The sequence below is a fragment of the Loxodonta africana genome, chromosome 9 (genome assembly GCF_030014295.1).
Source record: "Loxodonta africana isolate mLoxAfr1 chromosome 9, mLoxAfr1.hap2, whole genome shotgun sequence".
Lineage (NCBI taxonomy): Eukaryota > Metazoa > Chordata > Mammalia > Proboscidea > Elephantidae > Loxodonta > Loxodonta africana.
The window spans coordinates 41,052,983-41,079,064 of NC_087350.1; the positions used below are offsets into that span (position 1 = coordinate 41,052,983).

The 26,082-nt window shown below is 40.1% G+C and overlaps 1 protein-coding gene across 2 annotated transcripts in view; it reads right to left on the reverse strand.

Moving 5' to 3' along the window:
* Window positions 1–1,539: 1,539 nt before the first annotated feature.
* Window positions 1,540–26,082, reverse strand: part of MAMDC2 (MAM domain containing 2) — a 164,786-nt gene continuing 140,243 nt past the window's right edge. The window contains exons 12-14 of one of the 2 annotated variants that reach the window (XM_003407413.4): window positions 8,984–9,243; window positions 2,670–2,754; window positions 1,540–2,529 (exon numbers count right to left, since the gene is read on the reverse strand). In XM_003407413.4, the coding sequence (XP_003407461.2) occupies window positions 2,465–2,529; window positions 2,670–2,754; window positions 8,984–9,243 (410 nt within the window). In that variant the 3' untranslated portion in view covers window positions 1,540–2,464. Of the gene's footprint in view, window positions 2,530–2,669; window positions 2,755–8,983; window positions 9,244–26,082 lie in introns of those variants that run through there. The other variant, XM_023544764.2, reaches the window with a different exon arrangement.

The window sequence follows — 26,082 nt, forward strand, 5'->3', positions numbered from 1 at the left end:
TTGTTACTATTTAATCTTCACGGCAACCTTACGAAGAAGGAACTAGTATTTGCCCCATTTTACAGATAAGGAAAAGAGTCAGAGAGGGTGTTAGTGTAGCTTGTAAGTGGCAGAGCCAGGATTTGAACTGAGACAGCCTGAATTCAGAAACCGTGGCTGTAATCACTATAGTGTATTTACCCCTTTCTGTAATCCGCGTGTTGAAAATGCAGCAGCATTAGAAAGATCAGTCACAAAAACATTTTTTTCCAGTTCCGGTTTTTCTGTTAAATTGCTCGGGAAAACATGCCCCCGGCATGGGAATGAGAAGTCGGAGAGACCAGGTCGTAGCTCTCATAGAGTGAACAGAAGACATCAGTGAGTCTGGAATACTGCGTTGGGTACATCTCACTGGTTTCCAAGTCAGTGCTGGCCCTCCTGCTCTCCCTAGACTGCAGCCAGACCAGATGCCACTCCTTGGCCCTCCTGTAGCACTCTGGGCATATGACCTCTTTGTACTTAACAAAACCAGTTGCTGTTGAGTGGACCCTGGCTTATGGGGGCCCCACGTAAAGAGTAGAATTATGCTCCAGAGGGTTTTTAGTGACTGATTTTCTGGAAACAGATTGACAGGTCTTTCTCCCAAGGTACCTCTGAGTGGACTTGAACCTCCAGTCTTTTGGTTAGCAGCTGAGTGCTTAACTGTTTGCACCACCCAGGTCCTCCAGTTGACTGTTTTTTGTTTCCTAATATGACACCCAGAGAGATGTAATGCTCTTTACAGGTTAATCTATCAGTTTTTGATACTGTTTGGTGAAAAAACCTCCCAACTCTGTGAGAACAAAACTTCAGTTGTGTAAAGCAGTTAAGAGGCATGGGCTTTGGGGTTTGAGAGACCTGACTCTGAGTTCCCCCACTTAACACTATGGAAGCTGGAGTAATTTCTTCACTATCCGAGCCTCAGTTTCCTCATCTGTAAAAAGGGATGATAATAACACCATCTTGGGGAATGCTGTAAGGATTAAATTCATTCATTCGATAAGTATTTGTTGGGCACCTACTGGAAACCAGACACTCTTCTGGGTGCTGGTAATATAAAAGTAAGCAAAATAGACAAGAATCCTTGCCCTTACAGAGTTTACATTCCAATGAGGTAACATTTGGGGAAAAATTGAAGTTGTTTATATGAAATAAAGCACTTTCTAAAAATGAATTGTCATTGTATACAGTGCTTATGTCACTAATATATGGGCTTAACCAAAACAAAAAACACCCCAAACCCATTGCCATCCAGTCTGTTCTGACTCATAGTGACCCTACAGAACAGAGTAGAACTGCTCCATAGGGTTTCCAAGGAGCAACTGGTGGATTTGTACTGCCGACCTTTTGGTTACAGCCATGGCTCTTAACCTCTGTGCCACCAAGGCTCCAATAAAAGGGCTTAAGAAGCATTTAATTGTGACAAAGTGGACATTCAACTTAGGATCTGCACTTAGGTGGTGAAAATATTTGCATAAAGAAAAATAACGTAGAAATGAATTGACTGCTAGGGAAGAGGATTTCAAATTTTCCTTTATTAGGTAATTTTATAATTTCATAAGAGCTGTTTTGGTTCACAAAAATGTAATACAGTTTTCTAAACGTGTAAATAGAAAGCAACATTTCAGATATCTGCTTGAATTCATATTTCTCTATCCCAAAACATTTATTATAAAAATGAGCAAAGTTGTTTAACATGTTTATAAAAATCGTTGGATGTGCGTGCATAAACATTTTCAAGCTTGCTTTACAAAAAGAGTGCAATTTCTATCCATCTGTTCATGGTGACTCTCAAAAGTGGTTCAGAGGGGGAAAAAAAAAAGGTAGCATTGCCTTGTAGTGCAGCATTAATTAATACTGACGTACTCTGGGACGTTCAAGAAAGATCCTTTGTTATCACATAAGGTAAAAATATTAATATTCCCTTTCTATGAAAAACCATAGAAAATAAGAGTTTATTTTCTCAAACCAACTTGTTATCTTGGAAAACTGCATTCAATCTGCAGATATTACTGACATCTCACATTATTTACTTTAAAATTATTTATGACAGTTGCAATTCAAAAGGAAACCCACAAGAGCGACTCTCCTCCCAATACATTCACTGAATGCAGACTTAGTAAGCACCTGTCATTTTGATTGTGCCCTTTATTTGCATACTTTAAAGTGACTACAATATAGTACAATTGTATTTTTAACTGGTGCCAACAGTAAGATGCATGATCAATGCAAAACCAGCAGCCTGTACTTCTAGTAACAGTTGTCATATGCAAAAAAAAAAAAAAAGCCCTGAGTCAGTATTTTTTGCAAAAGTAATGAAGAAGGATGCTCCCGAGTCACTTTATAACTTATGGAAGTGTTAAGACTGTCCAGTATTCGTTTTGTTTTCATTTTGATTGAAGAGAGGTGCAGCTTTTGTTTACTTAGTTAATCCAATTCAGGTCATTTAATACTCAATTTCATTTAAGTCCTCAGAATATCCTGAAGATTGTTGAGTTGTATCTTCCAGTTCTGTTAGGGAAGACAAAATAGATGATAATAGCTTCCTCTGTTTTTATTATAGAAAAATACATACTTTGTATTCTCATAGTTGAGACTTTGGCAAAATCGATTTTCAATCAAGCTTAGGTAATTAAGAATGACATTGTCACCTGCACAGGGTCCTGCCTGAAATTTAACATCATCAATGGCAATATCACTTCTTATTGATACTCCACGAATGGCTTCAAAAATTATCTGAAAAAATAATTAAGTTTGAATTAGAAATATAGTCATCCTGATAAAACAATGCCAGTTAGGGGCAGATCCAACGTTTGTGGGATTGAAAGTTTAGATGGTTCTTGGGGCTCCCTTTAAGGAAAAGAATACAAAATTATAAATTCAAACTTAGGTACAGAAGTGAATATTAATTTAGGATTAAAAAAGAAATTTACGACAAATTATTGAAGCTTTGGCGAGTCAGGCCCCTTTCTTCTGAGATTTCTTTAGGCACTTGCCCAGAAATGCTTATCTAGAAGTACTTGCTGGGGACCTGACTTACCCTCCCCACCTAGAACACTCTACTCCCAGCATCTCCCAGCACTCACAGTGCCTGTGAATGTGAGGGGCCCCGAAGCTTAAGTTTCCTTGAAAACAAAAACAAACCAGTTGCAGTGGAGTTGATTCTAACTCATGGCGATCCGTGTGTCTCAGAGAACAGTGCTCCATAGGGTTTTCAATGGCAAATTTTTTTCAGAAGTAGATCACTTGGCCTTTCTTCTGAGGTGCCTCTGGATGGACTGGAACCTCTAACCTTTTGGTAAGCAGCGAGCACTTAACTGTTTGCACCACCCGGGGCCTTCAGGTTTCCTTAGGCTCCTGATAAATCTTCCCCTAATACTGGTACTAGGTGGAGGAATTTAATATAATTGATGATACTCATATATGAATAGCAAAGTATGATAATTAAATTTATCAAACAGTTCCATTTATTAAGTAGTCATGTTAAATATGATAACATCAAAGACAAAGTCCTGGGAGAAGAGGGAATCAGTGTTGACTTTAGGTTCTGACAACAATACTCAGTTTCTAGGAAAAATAATTTACCTTGCTAGCTCTAAGGTTGTCCCAAAAAAGGTTAGTAAACTACTGAATACTTTAGGGAGGACTGTGGGTAATGAAAATTGTCCAGAAGACATACTGGCTGTACTTATTTTATGAGCAAATGACTCCCCATTGGACTAGTTGATGGTTTAAATTAAATCAAAGAATACAAACTGGACATTTAATAAGCATATGAAACTACCTGGAAATTAGTGCCTTGAGGAAACTTTAATGGCAGACATGTGGCAAAATGATAACAACTGTAAGGGTACAACCCTAAACAAGTATCTAAATAAATGGTAGAAGGAGGAGAAAATGTCCTAGCATGCCTACATGCGAGGACAGATGAGTAAAGCTAAGCATTTTGGTTTTCTGGACAACAATAAAATCTAGTATTGACCTCCGAGTCTGCAACAGAAAGTGTAATAGGCAAGTTACCTGAAGGAATTATATTCTGAATAATCTGTGGTAGAGCCAGGGATTTGATTCCCTACTACCGTCTCCCCTGAATTCTTTTAATACTTCAGTGATAACCTCTTGTATTATACTTAGTAGAGTCTCCTCTCTTGCTACCTTGACCGTATGATTCATCTGACTTATCACTGTATCCAAGAATCAACCAAATTTATCATGTAGTAGCTGCAGAATAAATACAATAAACTCATTCCTGTGGAGTTGATTGTGACTCATAGCAACCCTATACTACAAGAGTAGAGCTGCCCCACAGAGTTTTCTGGGAAGTAATCTTTTATGGAAGCAGACTGCCACATCTTTCTCTCGCAGAGTGGCTGATGGGTTCGAACTACCAACTTTTGGCTTAGCAGCCGAGTGCGTAACCACTGCACAACTCCCCCCACCCCCGCCCGTTGAGTCTATTCTGACTCATAGCGACCTCACAGGACAGAGTAGAACGGCCCCATAGGGTTTCTAAGTAGTGGCTGGTGGATTTGAACTGCTGACCTTTAGGTTGGCAGCCAAACACTTAATCACTGTGCCAGCAGGGCCCCCAGAGCACCTTAAATACAATAAAAGTAGGATTAAATAATAATATTTGTTCCCAAACTGTTATCTGAAGCAACCTGGGGTGCCTGAGTGAACTCATAAGGGTGCTGTAGGATATTTTAAAATTTCAAGGGCAACAGCAGTGCTCAACCACTGGCAGATACTGTGTGAACTACTAGCTTGAGGTAATTCACAGTTTCGACATTCAATTGGCCTACCTTCCTTTTGATGACACCACATCTTATAAAGCTGAGTTTTTTGGTAATTACTGTGATAGAGCATCCATATCAATGAAAATCAATGTGGAATGTGAAATGAAGGTATAGTGTCCAATCTGATTCCAAAGTTTGAGAAGGTGTGTAGTACCCAACAGGTGTATATATCCTATTAACAAATTATTGTGGTTATTTAAAAATTAAATAAAATTTTTTTTTCTTTTAATTCAAGAGTATTATTTTTTAAGTGGCTACTAAGTTGTTAGGACATAAATACTAACTTGTTTGGACATGATTACTTAATAAATGGAACTGTTAGTTTTTTTTTTTTTTTTTAGTGTAGAAAAAAGATAATGAGATTGACTGCACCAATGAACCAAGAAAGTTTGAAATGTTGAGTCTATAAAGGTCTTAGCTGAGGACCCAACACCTAGTGACTCCTAATAAATGCTAGTCACTATTATTAATGATATGAATGATGTAAACGTTTCAGTGAGCTAAGAATTTGTTGAACACTTTCTTTCAATAGCATCAAAATATAAGAAACCAAAGAGAAAAATAGCTGGAAGCAGAGGAGGAAAGATAAGCAGGGAATCCAAAGGAAAGAGAATGATTTTTGTGTTTTTGATCAGTAGTGAGTCAGGTTCTGCTTGGCACTTTAATTCATCCCTAGAAAGGAGAATGATTACATTTTTGCCATCTGATGCATTTCTCTTACATTGATAATCTGGTGATTGGAATGTCGTCGGGAGGCCACCCACAGATTTTCCCTATAGGATCAATCTCAAATGGCAGCAGTACTACCAAAAAAAAAAAAAAAAAACGGTTGGTGTCAAGTCAATTCTGACTCATAGAGACCCTATAGGACAGAGCAGAACTGCCCCATAGAGTTTCCAAGGAGTGCCTGGTGGATTCGAACTGCGTGCCTTTTGCTTAGCAGCTATGGCACTTATTAACCACTACGCCTCCAAGGTTTCCAGCAGTAGTAATAAAAAAAAAAAATTTTTTTTTTTTTAGCACTCTACAAATCATCTACACACCACCCCCCCTCCCCAGCCCCCACACACACTGATGATTTCCACATTTCTTTCTTTAGCTCCATTCCCTTTCCTGCACTCCAGACTCATCCTATTGTGTACTTGACACAGTTAACTTGAATGTCTCATAGACATGAAAACTTCAGCACATCCAAAAAAACCAAAAAAAAAAAAAAAAAAAAAACCTGTTGCCGTCGAGTCAATTCCGACTCAAAACAACCCTGTAGGACAGAGTAGAGCTGCCCTATAGAGTTTCCAAGGAGCGCCTGGCAGATTTGAACTGCCAACCTTTAGGTTAGCAGCCGTAGCACTTAACCACTAGCCACCAGGGTTTCCCACATCCAAAAAGCACCTGGTAATTTCCCTCCTGCACATACTGCCCTTACCCCTCCAGATCTGCTCTGCCTGAAGTCTTCATCCTAGTAAATGGCAACCCCGTTCTCACAATTGGCTCAAGACAAAAACTTTGGAATCATCTTGACTCCTCTCTTTCTCTCAAAAGCCACATTCCATACATGAAAAACTCCTATTGGCTTCTGATGATTTCCTCTCACCTCAACTGCATAGTCTAAGCTACCACTCTTCTTGCTGGGACTATTGCAGTAGTCTGCTTATCACCTTTCCACATAATACCTGGTGTGATCTTTTCAAAATACAAATCAGATCATATTACCTTAGAACCATCTGATAGCTTCTCATTGTCTTTGGAATAAATTTCAAACTCTTTACCATGCCCTATTCACATCGCTTGGTGACTTTTAAACAATACCAATGCCCAGGTCCCACCCACAGAGCTTCAGATTCAACTGGTCTGGGACAGAGATTCCCCTCCTTTAGTGCACATCAGAGTCACCTGAGGGGCTTGTTAAAGCACAGATTGCTCAGCCCCTTTTCCAGAGTGTCTGATTCTGCAGTTTTGAGCTGGGGCCTGAGAATCTGCATTTTAGGTGAATTTGCATTTCAAGTGTTGCTGATGCTGTTGGCCCCAGGACCACACTTTGAGACCATGTGAATAGGGTAGAAGTATGAGTGTCCTAACAGCCTAACAAAATTAATACATCATTTCTGGATGAGGGTCAGTTATATTAGTAAGGTCCTGAGGGATCCACTTTCCTTCTGTGAACAGACATTAAATCACTATCAAGATCATCCCTAGGGCTATTACTTATTCTTGACCAAATTGCTATTTTTCTCAGTTTTATGCACAACTGAGATAACGGGCCCCTCCTGGATAATGGCACATCTGCCCTGTGTCATTCAAACTTTAACAGTGCAGCACCATAGATGAAACTGCTACCTGGCCACCTCAGTGTCTGCTATCCCCTCCCATTTCGATCCATAGAATATTAATTTTGGTTCTGGGGTGGTGCAAAATGTTGTTGTTAGGTGCCATCAAGTCGGTTCTCTTTCATAGTGACCCTACGTACACCAAAATAAAACACTGCCCGGTCCCACACCATCCTCACAATAGTTGCTGTGTTTGAGCCCATTTTTGCAGCCACTGTGTCAGTCCATCTCCCTCTTTTTTGCTGACCCTCTACCAAGCGTGATGTCCTTCTCGGGGGACTGGTCCCTCCTGATAACATGTCCAAACTACTTGAGACGAAGTCTCGCCATCCTTGCTTCTAAGGAGCATTCTGGCTATACTTCTTCCAAGCCAGATTCTTTTGTTCTTCTGGCAGTCCATGGTATATTCAGTATTCTTTGCCAACACCATAATAAAAAAGGTGTCAATTCTTCTTCGGTCTTCATTATTCATTGTCCAGCTTTCGCATGCATACAAGGTGATTGAAAATACCATGGCTTGAGTCAGGCGCACCTTAGTCCTCAAGGTGATATCTTTGCTTTTTAACACTTTAAAGAGGACTTTTGCAGCAGATTTGCCCAGTGCAATACGTCGTTTGATTTCTTGACTGCTGCTTCCTTGGGCATTGATTGTTGATCCAAGTAAAATGAAATCCTTGAGAACTTCAATATTTTCTCTGTTTATCACGACGGTGCAAAATAAAGCCCTTATTTTAGACACCTCTTTCCAGGAGGATTTGGGCTTAGACCAGTCGACCAGTAGTTAAAGTTGAAGGGTGTTGGTCCAGATGAAGTAAGGATGAGGTGGAAGGAGGGCTTTTAATTTCAGGTCACACTGAGAATTCTACAGAGCAATTTCAGGAACAATCTAGAGTCCAAAGGTTATCTCCCCAGAGCTGTCTGGAGCTCTTGCCTCATAAAAGCCTGGCGAAGTCGGTAGCTGTCTGAAGGCAGCTGCTGCTCTCTAAACTGCTCAGCTCCACCTCTTGGAATTTAAAAGGCCTTTTCCTACGGTTGATCAGGTTCCGTCATGATCAGGACCCTCTAGGATGGACATCTTCTGCAGCATGTGGAAGAAAGACCCAAGGGGAGACTCAGGAGGATGTGGGATCAAGACTCCCCCATCTTCTCCTACATCAGTGCAGTGATGGGGAGACGGAGGCTTTGAAAACTTAACTCTGGACCAAATGAGTTGCCGTTGAGTCTGTTCTGACTCATGGTAACCCTATGTGTGTCTGAGTAGAACTGTGCTGCATACGGTTTTCAGTGGCTAATTTTTGTTAAGTAGATCACCAGGCCTTTCTTCCAAGGTGCCTCTGGGTGGACTTAAGCCTCTAACCTTCCAGTTGACAGCCACCACACAGGGACTCCCTCCAGACCATAAACACTGTTAATCAAAGGCTTAAAACAAAAGCTTTTACAAGCATATGAATCATGATGAGCGGAAGAGGGAGCTGTAACAACTATTTAGGTAATACATGCTTAGATTAAAGGAAGACTCTGTTTTGGAGATTTGCAGTACACATAGAAATCTATTTGACATAATGTACTGAGACAAAAATAGATACACTTTCATCACTGAGTTGTTAAAAATCACATTATGCCCAAGTACCCAAGGCTTCCTCCTACTCCCCCAGTTTGCTAGTCACTTCTTAGATTTAATCAATATATAGATGGGCTATGTTTACTCTTAAAACTAATCCTGCTTTTATCTATGACCCTGAAAAAGAGCAAAATGTTCTCTATGGTAGCAAGAAAAAGAAGGAACATCAAAAGATTATACGAGAGCTTCCCATCACTTGATTGTTATCTTTTTTGGCTTACCTGGTGTTGCCTCTCACAGCTGTATTCAATTAGCGCACGGAGCCAGGAAATGCTCTGTTCCCCACTTCTTCTCCACAAGAGAGATTCTTCACTGTTGTCTTCCTTTTTCAAATAAACACTCAACAGGCCAGTCCCTGCTCCATACATGTGGTAGAAAAAGGTCAAACAGTGTTTCCCTGTGACTCCTCGCAGAGGCTGGGACTGGAGGCGTGCCTTTTGCCCGTACACCATGTTGGAGGCCTCAATGTACATGTAGTAACCTTGAGAGCAATGCAAAAGCAGACATTGTTTAAAAAGGACTCAAATTGTATTCTTTTCCTCCATAGTGTTCCTAGGAACAAATTAGGGCAAATAGATGATGACAGCACCGACAAATGGGTTTTATAATTTCGGAGAATGTTAGGAAAATAAATATACTTCAAAATTAGACCATCAGGATGATTTTTTTTCAAAATTTAATGATTTACAGTTCAGTTTAACCTACAAGACAATGAATGTACCAGTATTATACCACTGATTTTATCCTACTGATTCCTGGGCAATATCTTTCAGATACTGGTTTACAGGAGAAAGCCTGGGTTTTGTAGTTAGGTAGATCCGGGTTCAAGTCTTGACTCTAATATTTGCTATCTGTGTGATCCTGGTCTAATTAATTATCCCCTCTGAACCTATATTCATCATTTTAAGATAAGGGTTACTAGTTTCTGTCCTACAGAGCCATGAGAATCAAATAATGTGTGTGAAATACCTGCATGCCCCACATCTTCAAATATTAGTTTCTTGCCCTGCCTTCTTTGCTGAATTTCTTAGTGTTGCTCCTTTTACTCTTGAACATGTATTTATATCACAGTTTAAAATTGACTTCTCATTTCCATTTTTCCTTTTGAAATTTCAGGTTTTTTTTTTTTTTTTTCCAGGTTTCAGGCAGAAGCAGGATTAGTCTGCCCATAAAAAATGCAGTGGGTGCTGGAGACCCCGTGTATGTCAGAATAGAACTGTGTTACATAAGGTTTTCCATGGCTGATTTTTGGGAAGCAGATTACCAGGCTTTTCTTCTGCGGCACCTCTGGGTGGACTTAAACTTCTAACCTTTCATTAGCAGGCATCTATACATAATACACATACATATATACATAATCCTAATAAAAGGGGTTTAATAGAAGGGGTGTGTTTAATTTAATTCCGTGGAAAATGAAGTCAAAGCATGAAAATGACCATGATATGTCCCCTAACTACATAAAAAGTTATCCCATGCTATCCTATATTTAAGTTAGTGACACTGTACACTGAAACAATAATTTAATACATGTTTAACTTACAAAGTACTTTCCCCCGAAAAATAATTTTTAAGGAAACCCCCGAGATAACCAAAGAAAAATATAAACAATTTCTTTTTGTACTTGATTTTTGGCCTCTAAAAAGACCCACTGGAATCCTACGTAAAGGACCTGGCTAAAGAAGAAACTCTCAAGTAAGGAAAAGAAAATGGTTCCTCTGAAAGATGCTGTCGCTGGGAAACTAGAAAGTAGAGACTATTAGAATCCTGTAACATGAAGCATTTTCAGCATGAAGAGGAAACAATGGATCCATCATAAGTGAGAGATGACCCAAGAATTCTTATGATGGTTGTACATTCCTAGTGATAACCAATACAAATACTGGCCAGGATTTGCCAGAGGTCCTGGAAGAAGGGGAAACCTCTAATCACCTGCAGGCTAACTCAATCGAATTATTTCTCCTATGGGTACAAAGCACTAATTCATTTAGCCTCGAATGAATTATTGGTTGTCAAGCTCTTCCTGGCAGAGTGGCGCTTTAACTAATTCCGTGATGAATCTGCACAGTCTCCTCCATCCCACCCCTTGTTCCTTGGACCACGCACACCTCCATAGACGTGACTTCTGAAGTTGGCTACATTTTTTGCTCATGCATCTATGAGTTTTAGGGATCAGGTTGAAGCTATAAGCTAAGGTTTCCAATTCCAGAGATCTTTTGTTTAGTAGGTGAAATGCGGAAGGAAAGCTATTTGACCTGAGTAATTGCATTACTTTTGAAAGAGAGGAGTAATATACTGGGGAATGTGAATCCAACTGTGCTCACCACATGAATAAACTTGGCCTTCCCAAAAATCCTTCTGGATACAGCACATATTCCCTAAGGCAATACCAGTCAAGACCAATTTAGATTAATATCCATACCTAAAAATAATTTCAATAAAGTCGACTGATCAGAATTTGCCCATCTGATGCACAGACCTCTTCATCTTATTTCCAAATATGTTACTTTTTTCCCTTGACTTGCATATTACACTTCGTTTGCCCAGAAAAGATCAGAGCTTCATGGAGAGCCAGCTCTGCCTCATGTGTTTGGAAAGCAGAGAAAAGCCCTGTGTGTTGACAAGCTTTGCCATGTTACGGCCCCAGACGTGTCTGTGTCGGCAAACAAAAGCTCTGGATGGGATCCAGGAAGCCCCAGCGTGGAAGCCTCAGACCCGCTCATGTGTTCCTGCGTGTGGAGGATTCCAGTCTGTGGAAGGGGTTATTAACTGGAGAAAACAAATTTCTCTCTGTGGATCATTGTTTAACATTCAAGATGGGGGTCCCAATGGGTCTACTGGGAGATCAGGGTCCCATCTGTTCTCTGCACAGCAACTGTGATGTGTTGAGACACACACCGTGTGCATATTTGTAAACTGTGGAGCAGCTGTTCCTCTGGTCTCCTGGCTCCCTTTCACCAGGGCCAGGATGAAGCCTGGGTGGACTGAACAGCTAGCGCATGCATTTAGATGGAACAGGATTCCTAACAATCAGAGAAAATATAGATCAATACTTTGGGAAAAACAATAGTTAAACATATCTCTCTAAAATTATTCTTTACTATCTTTTTAGATGATTTTAAAAGGCCTATTATAGGTGCCTTCACTTTGTAAGTAGGATCTGGCAATGAAAAAAATAGGGTGACAAGATAGGTTATGGAAAGATTTAAGGACATTGCAAGTTTTAAGAATCTGGAATGAATTCCTCAGATGGTTACAGGCTAATTAGTGTAGTTACGTGTCTAGATCTCAACTACCAACATTCTTGCAAGAAAAGGACTTGAAAGAGACTGCTATTAAATTACAGCTATCTAACAGTACATAGTTTTCTTTTGTCTAACATCACATTTTCTTAAATAAATTTCTTTACTTAGTCTTTTAGCATATTATTGATATCTGTATCAAACAAGAAAGGAGCCCTGGTGGCACAATGGTTAAGTGCTCTGCTGCTAACCAGAGGTCATCAGTTCGAACCCACCAGCTACTCTGTGGGAGAAAAGACCTGGCAATCTGCTCCCCTAAAGTTTACAAACCTAGGAAACCCTGTAGGGCAGTTCTACTTAAGAGTTGGAATTAACTCAACAATGGCACACAACAACAATCAAACAAGAAGGGATAGTTCTTTTTTTTTAATTCTTTTTATTTATTGTGCTTCAAGTGAAAGTTTACAGTTCAAGTCAGTTTCTCATATAAAAATTTATACACATATTGTTATGTGACCCTAGTTGCTCACCCTATAATGTAACAGCACACTCCTCTTCTCCACCCTGACCTTCCCGTGTCCATTCAACTAGCTCCTGTCCGTTTCTGCCTTCTCATCTTGCCTCTTGACAGGAGCTGCCCATTTAGTCTCCTGTATCTACTTGAACTAAGAAACACACTCTTCACAAGTATCATTTTGTGTCTTATAGTGCAGTCTAATCTTTGAAGAGTTGACTTTAGGAATGGTTTTAGTTCTGGGCTAAGTCCAGGGGCCATGTCTTCTGGGGTCCCTCCAATCTCAGTCAGACCATTAAGTCTGGTCTTTTTACTAGAATGTGAGTTCTGCACCCCACTTTTCTCCTGCTCCGAAGATGGAAATTGTTAAGAAAATGATGAATAGCTGCTTTGGGGGGACTGTAGTGGGGGCAGGGCTGGATGACTTAAATCTGTTCACTGGGATTCAGCGGGCTAGGAAATGTTACAACTGAAGGTATTTTCTTACTAAACTGGATAGTTACCTACTGCTTTATTTATTCCATCTTTTGGCTACAAAATCCCTATAAAACGCCAGGAGAACTAAAACAATTGTTTACAAAGAATTCTATCAGCATTATACAAATGTTGATAAAATTGCAATGGCCAGTAAAACCTTGGGAACTTTGTTGAGACTTGGTCTTTTTTGTTTTGAAAATGAAGTAGTATCTGTACCAGGAAACTTTCTGGGTCTGCCAGGATAGGGCTACACAACTAGATCCTGCAGAGGCCAGGCCACCTCGATGCAAATCATGATCCATCTGCCTTTATTATTTCATTAAATAAGGAGCCAAATGGTGGGACTAGATTGTTTTTGTCTTTGTTGCTGTTCTACTAGAATGACTTAGAAATTGCCAGCGTTTCCCAAAATTCAGTCATATAAATACCACCTTCATGATATTTTTTTTGCCTATCAACATAACGAAAACAAAAATCCTCACAGCTGGACCAATAAGCAACATCATGATAAACGGAGAAAAAATTGAAGTTGTCAAGGATTTCATGTTACTTGGATCCACAACCAACACCCATGGAGGCAGCAGTCAAGAAATCAAATGACAGACTGCATTGGGCAAATCTGCTTCAAAAGACCACTTTAAAGTGTTAAAAAGCAAAGATGTCACTTTGGGGACTAAGGTACACCTATCCAAGCCATGGTATTTTCAGTTGCCTCATATGCATGTGAAAGCTGGACAATAAATAAGGAAGATCGAAGAAGAGTTGATGCCTTTGAATTATGGTGTTGGAGAAGAATCTTGAATATGCCATGGACTGCCAGAAAGAATGAACAAATATGTCTTGGAAGATGTACAGCCAGAATGCTCCTTAGAAGCAAGGATGGAGAGACTTCGTCTCACGTACTTTGGACATGGGGACCAGTCCCTGGAGAAGGATATCGTGCTTGGTAAGGTAGAGGGTCAGTGAAAAAGAGGAAGACCCTTGATGAGATGGACTGACAGTGGCTGCAACAATGGGCTCCAACATAGCAATGACCATAAGGATGGCGCAGGACCAGGCAGTGTTTTGTTCTGCTGTACATAGGATTGCTATGAGTTGGAACCAACTTGATGGCACCTAACAAAGAAACATCCACATACTACCTGCACTATAATTCATTTAATATTTTTCCTTAATGGGTATCATTGTTATTACTTAAATACAGTTATTCAAATAGAATACTTCGTGTTAGCATGTAAATAGAAAACTATAAATCTGTGAAATAATGGTTTGATGTGTTAGTTATATATTTTTCTTATACATGGATATTACCATCAAATAAAAAAAAAAGTTCATTTACCACTTGAATTACCTGGTGGTATGTGTAATACCTGTCTGTCAGTTTGTCTCACTGTGGTGGCTTGTGCGTTGCTCTGATGCTGAAAACTATTCCACCACTATTTCACATACCTGCAGGCTCACCCATGGTAGATAGGTTTCAGTGGAGCTTCCAGACTAAGACACACTAGGAAGAAAGGCCTAGCAATCTACTTCTGAAAATTAGTCAAGGAACACTCTATGGATCACAAAAGAATGTTGTCTGATATACTGCTGGAAGATAAGGCCCCCACATTGGGAGGCACTCAATATACATAGTGGCTGCAACAATGGACTCAAGGATTGCGGGGATGGTGCAGGACCAGACAATACTTTGTTCTACTGTACACGAGTTTGCCATGAGTTGGAGCTGACTCAACAGCAACCAAGAACAATTATTCATGTAAAACAGTTTGGAAAAACACTGGTGCAAGGTTTTTACCAAACCTGGTTTCTACTCAGTCATTCTACTTGTAGCCGTAGGCCATGGTTTTCTATTTAATAAAACAACAAATGATATAAAACAATGACTCCAGAAAAGTAGCCCAGAGATAAACATCAGATTTTGTAAAAGAGTCACTGACTATAAAATTAATACCATTAACTTGAGTGAAGAGTATACGTTATCAAGCTATTTCATAAATATAATCATAGTTAATCATCACAGCAACCCTAAGAGATTAGCAGGACATCTGTTGTTATTTTTATTTTACATGTGAGGAAACTGAGGCTCAGAGAAGTTATATAGCTGTGCCAAAGCTTTTGCAGGCAGCAAGTGGCAGAGTCAGCTCACTGTTCCCCGTTGGTCTTTCTATTAGACTCCATCATGCTACACCCTAGAATTTGGGAAGGTTTAAGCCAGGAACTACAGCTGCTTTGGAATTGCTACATGTGATGACGTATTGATTTTCTGATAGTCACAGAGTAAACTGACATATCTATATTATGGCTTTACTGAGCTTCTCTTTTTATTTAATAGGTCTATATTTACTGACCGTCTAATGCAGTTGTCTGTAAAACAGCTTTGCCTGTCTCTTCTCTTCTTTCTCCTCCCATATGGGTTCTTCCAACTGTAGACTAACAGGCTTTAAAGACAGGAAGTGAAAAGGTAGAATGCAGTCTACAAGTACAGGCATATCCTCCTAGAGTCCCAGGCTGAATTACATTCGAATAAGGATCTGTGGCCACCAACACCACACAAATTCCCTCCAGACTTTAAGGAGAAAAGATACTGTGCTGCTGGCCTTATTACTTTACTAATGTATAGAAAAAATGGCAATAAATCAGTAATGCAAGTAATAGATCTACTTTTTGGATATAATTTCATCATTGTTTAAAATTGTAAAGATAAATACAAGTAGGCTTATTGTTGCTATCCCAGGATCCAAGCAGAAAATAATTAAAACTCCCTTGAATGAGATTTAATATTTAAAATATGTTCTTTGCCTTAGCTCATCAATAAGATCCTGTCTACCCTCAGCATGTTGCAATCTATGAATTTTTACTACTGTGTTGAGTCAACTAAAATTTTCTTCTTATTTCAGAGTATATCCCCTGCTGAAGAGAAATTTCAGATATACATCTCAGCTATATTACGTTTATGATATAAATCATTTTTTTTTTAAAGTGATTGTGAAATCACTTATGTGATAATTGAATAGCACGTTCATTACTCAAGATGGAGAGTTGCAACGGGAAAGAGAAAATGACAGTCTTTCGGGCAGTTTACAGCCAAAGGCAGTATAAATATAAATTTTAATACTCTCCTCCTACTATCCTCTGCCAAAGAACAGAACACCATGTAATAATTTAATCTCAGATACAACAAGAACTTGGTTAGAACATCCAGGGAATATCAACACAGTTGAAAGAAGCCAGAGAAATAAAGATCTCATTAAAAACAGTACAATTAGTTTGTAGTGTAGAAGAAAAGAGCAGATGTCTTCTGATTTGAGTATAATAACTATGTTCTTAAATAAATAATGCTAAAAATGTAAAACCATAGACATCCCTAACAGACCTACACTCCTGCTGAGAAAAATTAGGGAAAAAAATGTATACAATACTAAATCAGTATTTTAAATAAACAAATACCTGTTTTAAAGGTATTAGAGAACTTGCTAAGCAGTAAGAACTTGAGGGTCCAAGATCCCACAGAAAAAGGCAGCTCAATGAAGCAAACTCAACATTCTTTAAGCTATTTTCCACCTTGAGGCATTTGCCTATTCATATTAGAAGCTAAGCAGTAAGAAGCTGCCAAAAAGCCACCGGATCTCATGTGTTGGGGAGACAATAACTAGAGTTCAGGGCTGCCAAAGCAGCCAGGTATTAAGGGCCAAGTCTTCTGAGAACAAGGAGGTATAGAAAAGGGAGCCCAACACTTAGAAATATTTCCTTGAGGCATTTGCCAAATTCTTAAGCTGCAGAGGGCAAGAGGTGAAGAAGTCAAGAACAAAACAAAATGGAGTAGCAGTCGCCACGCTGAAAAGACAAAAATTGAAATTTAGGACATAATTAGGAGGGGAGTCCCTAGTAAAATCCCAGGCTATTTCTTACAGAATATAGAATGAACTGGGTTTTTTGTTTGTTTGTTTGTTTTGTTATAGGGAATGAACTAGAGGTAGACCTACCAAAGCAGACTGTAACACCACCTCAAGATAGCTCAGTTCTGACTGGACTGAAGTGTCCTGTCCTACTCTAGTTACCTATTTGAGAATAGGGCGAATCTTCTCTGAAGATTCTATCATTTTTCATTCATTAATGTCTAGACTTCAATGAAAATTACAAGACATATCAAGAAATAGGACCAACAGAGAAAACTCAGACATAGAAACAGATCCAGGTATGGAGTGAGAACACAAGGACTTTAAAATAACTATGATTAATAACTTAATAATATGAACTTTTAACACTATGTTCATGAAAAAACACACACTAAAATCGAGAATTTGACTGAAGAACTTGAATCTATTAAAAACAAAACAAAACAAACGTGACAGTGAGGAACTTCCAGAATGACAGAGTAAGGACCTTTGAAACTCAGCTCCTCTTGTCAGAATCAACTTTTTCATAACTCTGAAAATTAACAAAAGGCTTGCAACAATCCAAGAGTCTTTATTCAAGAAAAATGGCTGAATCTTGCTAAGAAGAGTAAGCATGGTGGCATTTTGACTTGCCCTAATCCAATCCCCATCTCCTCTACAGTACTTTAGAAAACCAACAGTCTCACAACTAAGGCATCTGTGAAAACGAGTAGCCCAGCAGCCACTTAGAGGAGACCTCATGGCTCAGTGGTTAAGCACTCATCTGCCAAACAAAAGGCTGGTGGTTTGAACCCACCAGCCACTCTGCAAAAGAAATACATGGCAGTCTGCTTCCATAAAGATTACAGGCTTAGAAACCCTATGGGGGGCACTTCTACTTCGTCCTATAGGGTTGCTCTGAGTTGGAGTCAACAGCAGTGGGTTTGGTTTTTTGGTTTTAGAACACACTGGAAGGTGCAGAATGGGCTTGAAGCTCTGAAAAACCCTTTCCCTAGGGAAGTGTCACTATTATACCTGTCTGCAGTTCACTGAAAAGCTCCATTTTCAGGGCTTGTCCTTGTTTAACCTGACTCAGAACCTGCTCTGTGAGATAAGCCTTATCCTCAGGGCATTTGTTAAAAGCAGTTACTGGTAATTGTAAATATTACAGCTGCCTGATGTGGCATTAGCATTTGGGGCTAACAAAAGGCTAACCAAAAAACTTAAAAAATTTGGGTAATAGGATATCTGTATGGAGCTTTGCAAAGTTCTGACACATTCCTGGAAATCTAGAAAGACATGTGCATATGTAGAACTGTCCGCATGCCCAGGAAAGACCTGGAGAGGTCCTAATCTCTCACTACTGGTTGACCTTGAGGCTCTGCACAAGCAAGAAGCGAAGGCTAAGGAAAAGTTGTAAACTGCCTGCCAAAATGTTGAAGATGTGCTCCAACAAACACACAGAGCCCTTCAGCAAAGACTGGAAGATTTATTGGTTGAAGGCATTTAAAGAAAATCTCTGTTCAGTCATTAATTGACAAGTTAACCAAGCAGATGATTCAGTGGCCAGACATGAAAAGAAGAATGCAGATGTTACAGAACTAGTCCAGGAAGGTCACTAAACAAACAAACAGCAACAAAAACAACAACAAACAGCAACAAAACAAACCTTGAGGGGATAAAATCTGATTTTCAGAGCTGCCACATTGTATTTAACATGTCCACTTTTCCCAAAATTATGAGACACGCAAAGAAACAAGAAAGTATGGCCCATACACAGGTAAAAAAGCAGTCAATAGAAACTGGCCCTAAGGAAGCCCAGATGTGGACTTACTAGACAAAGACTTTATTTTTTCTCTAAATTTTATTTATTTTGTTGTTGTTGTTCATAATATACAGAGCAAAACATACACCAGTTCAGCAGTTTCTACATGAACAATTCAGTGACACTGATTACATTCTTCGAGCCTCACAACCACTCTCACCCTCCTTTTCTGAGTTGTTGCTCCCACATTAACATAAATTCACTGCCCCCAAGGTTCCTATCTAATATTTCAAGTTCCTGTTGTCAGTTTGATCCCATATAGATAGTTCTTAAAAGAGCATAACGCTCAAGGCAGGCCTTTTTTATTAGTTAAGCTAAACTATTGTTCAGTTTTTTTTTTTAATTTTATTATGAAAATTAACAGTGCAAATTAGTTTCTCATTCAAAAATTTGTACACAAATTGTTTTGTGACATTAGTTATAATCCCCAAAATGTGACAGCATTCTCCCCCTTTTCACCCTGGGTTCCCTGTGTCCATTTGTCCAGTTTTCCTGTCCCTTCCTGCCTTCTCATCTTGCTTTTGAGCAGGAATTGCCCACTTGGTCTCATGTATTTGATTGAACGAAGAAGCACATTCTTCATGTGTGTTATTATTGGTTTTATATGGCCTGTCTAATCTTTGTCTAAAAAGTGAGCTTTGAGAGTGGCTTCAATTCTGAGTTAGCAGGGTGTCAGGGTAAAGACTTTAAATTAGCTACTTTAAATACATTTGATGAACTAAAGGATGCCATGTCTAAAAAACTAAAGGAAAGTATCAGAACAATGTCTCACTAAATAGAGAATGCCAATAAAGAGATAGAAATTATATTTTAAAAAATAACAACTAAAAATTCTGGAGTTGAAAAGTACAATAACTGAAATAAAAATTCACTAGAGGGGCTCAACAGCAGATTTGAACGGGTAGAAAAAAAGAATCAAGGAACTTGAAGAAAGGTAAATTGAAATTATCTATTTTGAGAAACGAAAGAAAAAAGAATGAAGAAAAATGAACAAAATATCAGAGACATGTGGAATACCATCAAGCATACTAATATTCCATACTGGGAATCCCAGAAGGAGAGGAGGAAGAGAAAGGGGCAGAAAGAATATTTTAATGAAATGGCTGAAAATTTCCCAAATGTGATGACAGACATTAACCTGCACATCTAAGAAGTTCAGTGAACGACAAGTAGGATACCTAGAAACACCATAATTAACTGTTGAAAGGCATGGACAAAGAGAAAATCTTGAAAGCAGCAAGAGAAAAGCAATTCATCACATACAAAGGATCTTCAATAAGATTAACAGCTGACTTCTCATCACAAACCATGGAGGCCAGTAGGCAGAAAGATAACATATTCAAAGTGCTGAAAGAAAACCACGAATCCCATATCGAGTAAAACTATCCTTAGAAAACAAAAAACAAAGAAGAAATTAAGACATTTCTAGATAAATAACAAAAAAGTGAATTCATCACTAGTAGATCTTCCCTATAAGAAATAGTTGGGCCCTGGCGGTACAGTGGTTAACAGCTATGGGTGCTAAACATAAGGTCAGCAGTTTGAATCCACTAGCCGTTCCTTGGTATTCCTATGGGACAGTTCTGGGTTCCCTGAAGCTACCATACTGCTTAATGGTGACATACTTAGCACCCATTGTCCTCCTTTCCTGAAATGCTTCCTCACTCCCTGCTATTTGTCTTTATGAGCTCCCATTGAACCTTTAAGACCTTCCCAAGCAGAGCTAGCTGCTCCTTTCTGTGTGATTCTATCATCTCCAGAACTTAAGCCTTATTACTTTACTTATAATTTTGGGGCAATTATTAGTTGCATAATGCATAGTGGAAATGTGAAATAAATTAAGGCCTTAGGGACCCTGGACTATATAATATTTACAATTGCTCTCAGTTCTAAGACATGCATATAGATATATTTTCTGACACTAGTAACTTTAACAAATGAATGTTTTAAAGGCACCTTTATTTGCTTATAGGTTAATTTTTGAATGAATGCCCTTGCCACACTGTGATCTGAGAGCCAATACATCAGCCCACATATACCTCAAGCCATTAGAGACCAGGAAAATGGAAGCAATTTTTTCATGGGGTTTAGGACACATAATAGAGGTATGCATCACTTAACATTTATCTGGGCAATGTCTGACTGCATATACATCTGTGGTCCCATAAGGTTATAACAGAGTTCAGAAATCCTTATCAGAGAATGGGATATAGCGGATAATGGAGATCTGCTCTGTCTCTAGCTCTCTGGGTCCCACATCCACCCCAGCCCTGGGATGGCAAGGGGAGGAAGTCCTGGCGCCCATCCATGGTTGCCTGTCCCACTGCCCTCACCTCATGCAGAGACCACGCAGGTGCTGCCGGAGGCTCTGAGGGGTATGCCCTGCAGAGGCTGCTGCCTCACTCGGCTGGGGCACCCTGCATGTGATGCCCGGGTCCAAGGCCCCTGCTGTTCCTATGGTGGTGGCAGCCGAGTGGTCCGTGCTGCGGTGGTGGCGGGAGGACGAGCAGGAAGGGCAGCGGGGTGGGAGGGAAAGAAGAAGTAGAAGAGGAGCACGTGGGGTTGGAAGACTTTAAAGCCCATTGAGGGGGTGGGGAAGGTAGGCAGGGAGGAAGGAAGCTGGCAGTGGCAGGCCAGGAGGTGGCCGGCTAGATGACAAGTAGGTGCTGGGCAGGCAGGCAGCGGCTGATCATGGCTTTTGGAGACTGGGTAGCAACCACCAGGATCTGTGGTGGCAGAGCCAAAGTTTTCTTGCAGTCCTCTGGTGTGCTGGTGGTAGCACGGGTCCCAGGCCCACCAGGTGATTGTCCTGCACGCCCCTCTCCTGTATATAACATGGTGTTTACTCAATGTCCAAATCACATAACATCCTGGTTCACAGAATGTATTGTGGACATTAAATGACACATACCTGTAGGTATGCGGGCTACAGCCCTGGAGTTAAGCATGCAACAATGGTTCAGAGACACTAAAAATAGATCAGAAATAACTTATATACTTTCTTCTGGATGTATTTCTAGGGATGTCTTAAAATGCCATTTGTTTGAATATATCCTGCCGAGAGAAGACACCCTTCTTTGGGGCAAAAGGTATAAGGGGTGAGATTATGCTCCCGTGTGAAGAATTGTGCTTTCCCCATATAAGGTTCCACGGCTGTTACAGGTCGTTTGTGGTCTATTAGCAACATGTAGACCGGGAAACTCTGGTGAGGCAGTTGTACAGAACATGACCATGAGAGCCAGACAGACCTATAATTTTACCTCTACTCTCCTAGATCCTGCTGTGTGGCCCTGGAAAGACACTTCACTTCTCTGAGCTTTGGTGTCCTCATCTGAAAAGTGGGAAATTTCGCTTACTTTGCAGGTTGTAGTAGAGATGTAAAGCTCTCAACACCATGCCTACACATGCCAAGTGTTCAATAAATCATCACTAAACCTAAAAAGAAAAAAAAATCAAAACTACTGTCGTTGAGTCGATTCCGCCTCACAGCAACCCTATAGGACAGAGTAGAACTGTCCCATAGAGTTTCCAAGGAGCGCCTGGTAGATTCAAACTGCTGACCTTTTGGTTAGCAGCCAAGTTCCTTACCACTTCACCACCAGGGCTCCTAGGATGTCTGATAGGTATTTCAAATCTAACGTGTTCAAAACTGAGCTCTTGATCTCCCTAATTTTTGGTTCGCACTGAACCACTACACCACCAGAGTCACTAGCTATTATTTCTTCAGCAAAACAATTACTAAAGTAATTTTAGGACAAAAACAAAACACCTTCAACCCAACGTTACATCTGTAGGTAACCTGAGCGGAGGAGAGTGAAATTTGCTTCCCCATTAGCATTGTTATTCATAGAAACATATATATAACCTTTAGAAAGTTTAATTTAGTTAGAAAACTGGGAAGTGTGTTGAGAACCTTTTGAGCATTTTTACTGAAACCAGTGAAATTATAGAATGCAGAGGAAGGCAGACCCTAGAAGTAATTTACTGAAAAAAAAAAAAAAAATCAGAGTTCTCTGTATTGTGCACCAGAGGGTTTCATTTAATGTATCAAGTATTCACTCAGAATAAATACTGAGCACACTAAGAATTTTTTGCATCACGATTTCTGCTGTGGAGTTTCACCCCAGCCAGCTGAAACATCTAAGTTTTCAAAGAGACAAAGCAAACAGAAGCAAATCATTTCCTTTAAATAAAATCACACCAAGTTAACTAACATGTGCTCCTATAACCCAGGAATAATGCAAATTAGAAAGCAAAATTTTGAGTAATTAAATATACGCTGCATGTGCTTTTGTTAGATTTTTCTTAGATTTTGTGTGTATAGGGAGGAGGTAGATCATGGTCTGCCAGTCAAACAAGCTTGGACTAGAAACCACATTATCTGAAAGAAATGAGGAGCAATAAGAGTTTATTCTGCTCCTTCAGTGTTCAGCACATCGTACTAAAGCTTGGGAGGGAGTCCAAAGATCCACCCACCAAGTTATTTATAATCCAGTTGAGATGATAGGGTAAATATAAACATAGAAAAGCTAAGTAATTTTGACTAGACTGGCATCAGAGTGGCGGAAGTGGCAGCAGCAGCCATTGCCATCAGTGATAAGAAAGCAAGGAAGAGTAGGCCATGGAGAGAGGTGAATGAGGGGAAGAGAACATTTTTATTGAGTTCCTAATTCCTACAAGGAGCCCTGGTGGCCCAGTGGTTAAGCAGCTCTGGTGCTAACTGAAGGGTTGGCAGTTTGAACCCACCAGCTGTTCTGTGGGATAAAGATGTGGCAGTCTGCTTCCATAAAGATTTACAGCCTTCGAAACCATTTGGGGCAGTCCTACTCTGTCCTACAGGGTCACTATGAGTTGGAATCAACCCAACAATTAGGTTTTTTTTTTTTTTAATTCCTACAAGACTTGTGAAAATGGCTTTTATATAATATCATCAGAATTATTGGCCTTTGTTTTCAGTCTCCTTTGCTGGTTCTTTTTCTTCTCTCTGACCTCTTAACTTTGGAGTGTCCCAAAGTTCAGTCCTTGGTCTACTTCTGGGTCTGTGAGCACTCCCTTAGAGATATCATGGTTTTAAATACCATCAGTACGCCAACAGCTTCTGGCTTTGACATATTTCCTCAACTCCAGACTGCCTACTTAGCATCTCCACTTGGGTATGTAATATCTAACCTGTCGCTGTCAAGTCAATTCCAACTTGTAGCAACCCTATAGGACAGAGTAGAACTGCCCGTAGGATGTCTAATAAAAACCAAACCCATTGCTGTTGAGTCAGCTCTGACTCACAGACACTCTTTAGAACAGAATAGAACTGCCCCATAGGGTTTCCAAGGAGTGGCTGGTAGATTCAAACTGCTGACCTTTTGGTTAGCAGCCAAGTTCCTTACCACTTCGCCACCAGGGCTCCTAGGATATCTGATAGGGTGTTTCAAATCTAACATGTTAAAAACTGAGCTCTTGATCTCCCTAATGAACCTACTCCACTCAGTCTTCTCTGTCGTTTGTTGGCAACTCCATTCTTTAGTTGCTGAGGCCAAAACCATTGAAATAATCCTCGACTCTTCTCTGTCTCTCATTTTCCTGTTGCGGTGGAGTCAGTTCCAACTGATGGAAACTCCACTGGTGTTAGAGTAGAACCGTGCTCCAGAGGGTTTTCAATGGCTGATTTTTCAGAAGCAGATCATCAGAACTGTCTTCTGAGGTGCCTGTGAGTGGACTTGAACCTCCAACCTTTTGGTTAATACCTGAGTATGTTAACCATTTCACTACCCAGGGACTCTGAGCTTTCTCTCATACTTATATCTAATCCACTAAGAAATTCTGTTGGCTTCAATTTCAAAATGTGCCCAGAATTTGACTACTTCTCACCACCTCCATTGCTACTACCCTAATTAAACCCACAAACATTGGTCAAATCCATGTCATTGGTCAAATGCACCGTCATAGTTCACCCAGATTACTTGCATTATGCTCCTAAATGAGCCCTCAGATTTCACTCTTTCCCTATCTCCAACTGTCTTAGGCTGGGTTCTCTAGAGGACCAAAATCAATAAAGTGTATAAATATGTATATATAAAGAGATTTATATCAAGGAAATGGCTCACGCGGTTGTAGGGGCTGGAAGGTCCCAAGGCCGTGGATCAGGATACAGGCTTCTCCTGATTCATATAGCTGTAGGGGCTGGCAAACTCAAGATTGGCAGGTTAGAGAGCAGGGCTCTTGCTCACAGACTATAAAGATCGACAAATCCCAAGATCAGCAGGCAAGACCGAAAGGCTCTTCCTGATTCACGTAGCTGCTGGGGCTGGTGAATGCAAGATTGGCAGGTTGGAGAGCAGGGCTCTTGTTCACAGGCTGCGAAGATTGATGAATCCCAAGGTTCGCAGCCAAGACCTCAGGTAAGCTGCTAGCTCAAGTCCCAAGAACTGGAGGTCAGATGAACAGAAGCCAGCTATAGGATCCAGAACGATCACAAGCCCTAGACCCTTGCCAGACATCTGCTCATATTTGGATGCAGGCCACACGCCTAAGGAAACTCACTTTCAACTGATTGACTGCTCGCAGCAGATCCCATCATGGGGGTGATCACATATCAAATCTCAACAGGGAAGTAATCACAACATTATATGACTGCCAAACACTGAGAATCATAGCCCAGCCAAGTTGACACAAATCTTAACTGTCACTCCAACCCTAGTCTTTTCTCAACACAGTAGCCAGAGTGATCCTTTTAAAACCCAATAAGATCACCACTCTCCCAAGCTCAACACTCTCTAGTGTTCTGTTGTTTCAAGTAAAGTCCTTATAATTAATTACCAGGTTATTTGTGATCGTTCTACTGTAGCTAAACCATCCTTCTTGCTGTTCCTAGGATATACTGAGCGTGTTCCCCATAAGGGGTTTTGCACTGGCTGTTCCCTCTAGTTGGAACACTTTTTCCTGGACACAAACTTGGCTAGTTACCTCAAGTCCTTCAAGGTTACCTTCTTAATGTAGTCTATCAGGACTATCCTATTTAGATTAGCAAATTCCACTTAGATCCTTCCCCAACTCCCAACTTCTCTGCTCTGTTTTTTTCTGTAGCGCTTATCATCTTCAACATACTACATAGTTTACATATGATTATGTTTATTGTGATAAATATGTTTTCCATTTCAACATTCTTCACATGTACAATTTAGTGAGATGTTGTGCAACTGTGTCCATCATCTGTTTCCAAATTTTTCTATCACCCTGAACAGAAGCTCAGTGTCTCCTAAGCAATGAGTTCCCCTTTCCCTTTTCCCACTCCCTCCTGCCTGCCTCTGGTAACCACCAATAACATTATGTCTGTATATATTTGCCTTTTCGTATAAGTGGAATTATACAATATTTGTCCTTTTGTGACTGA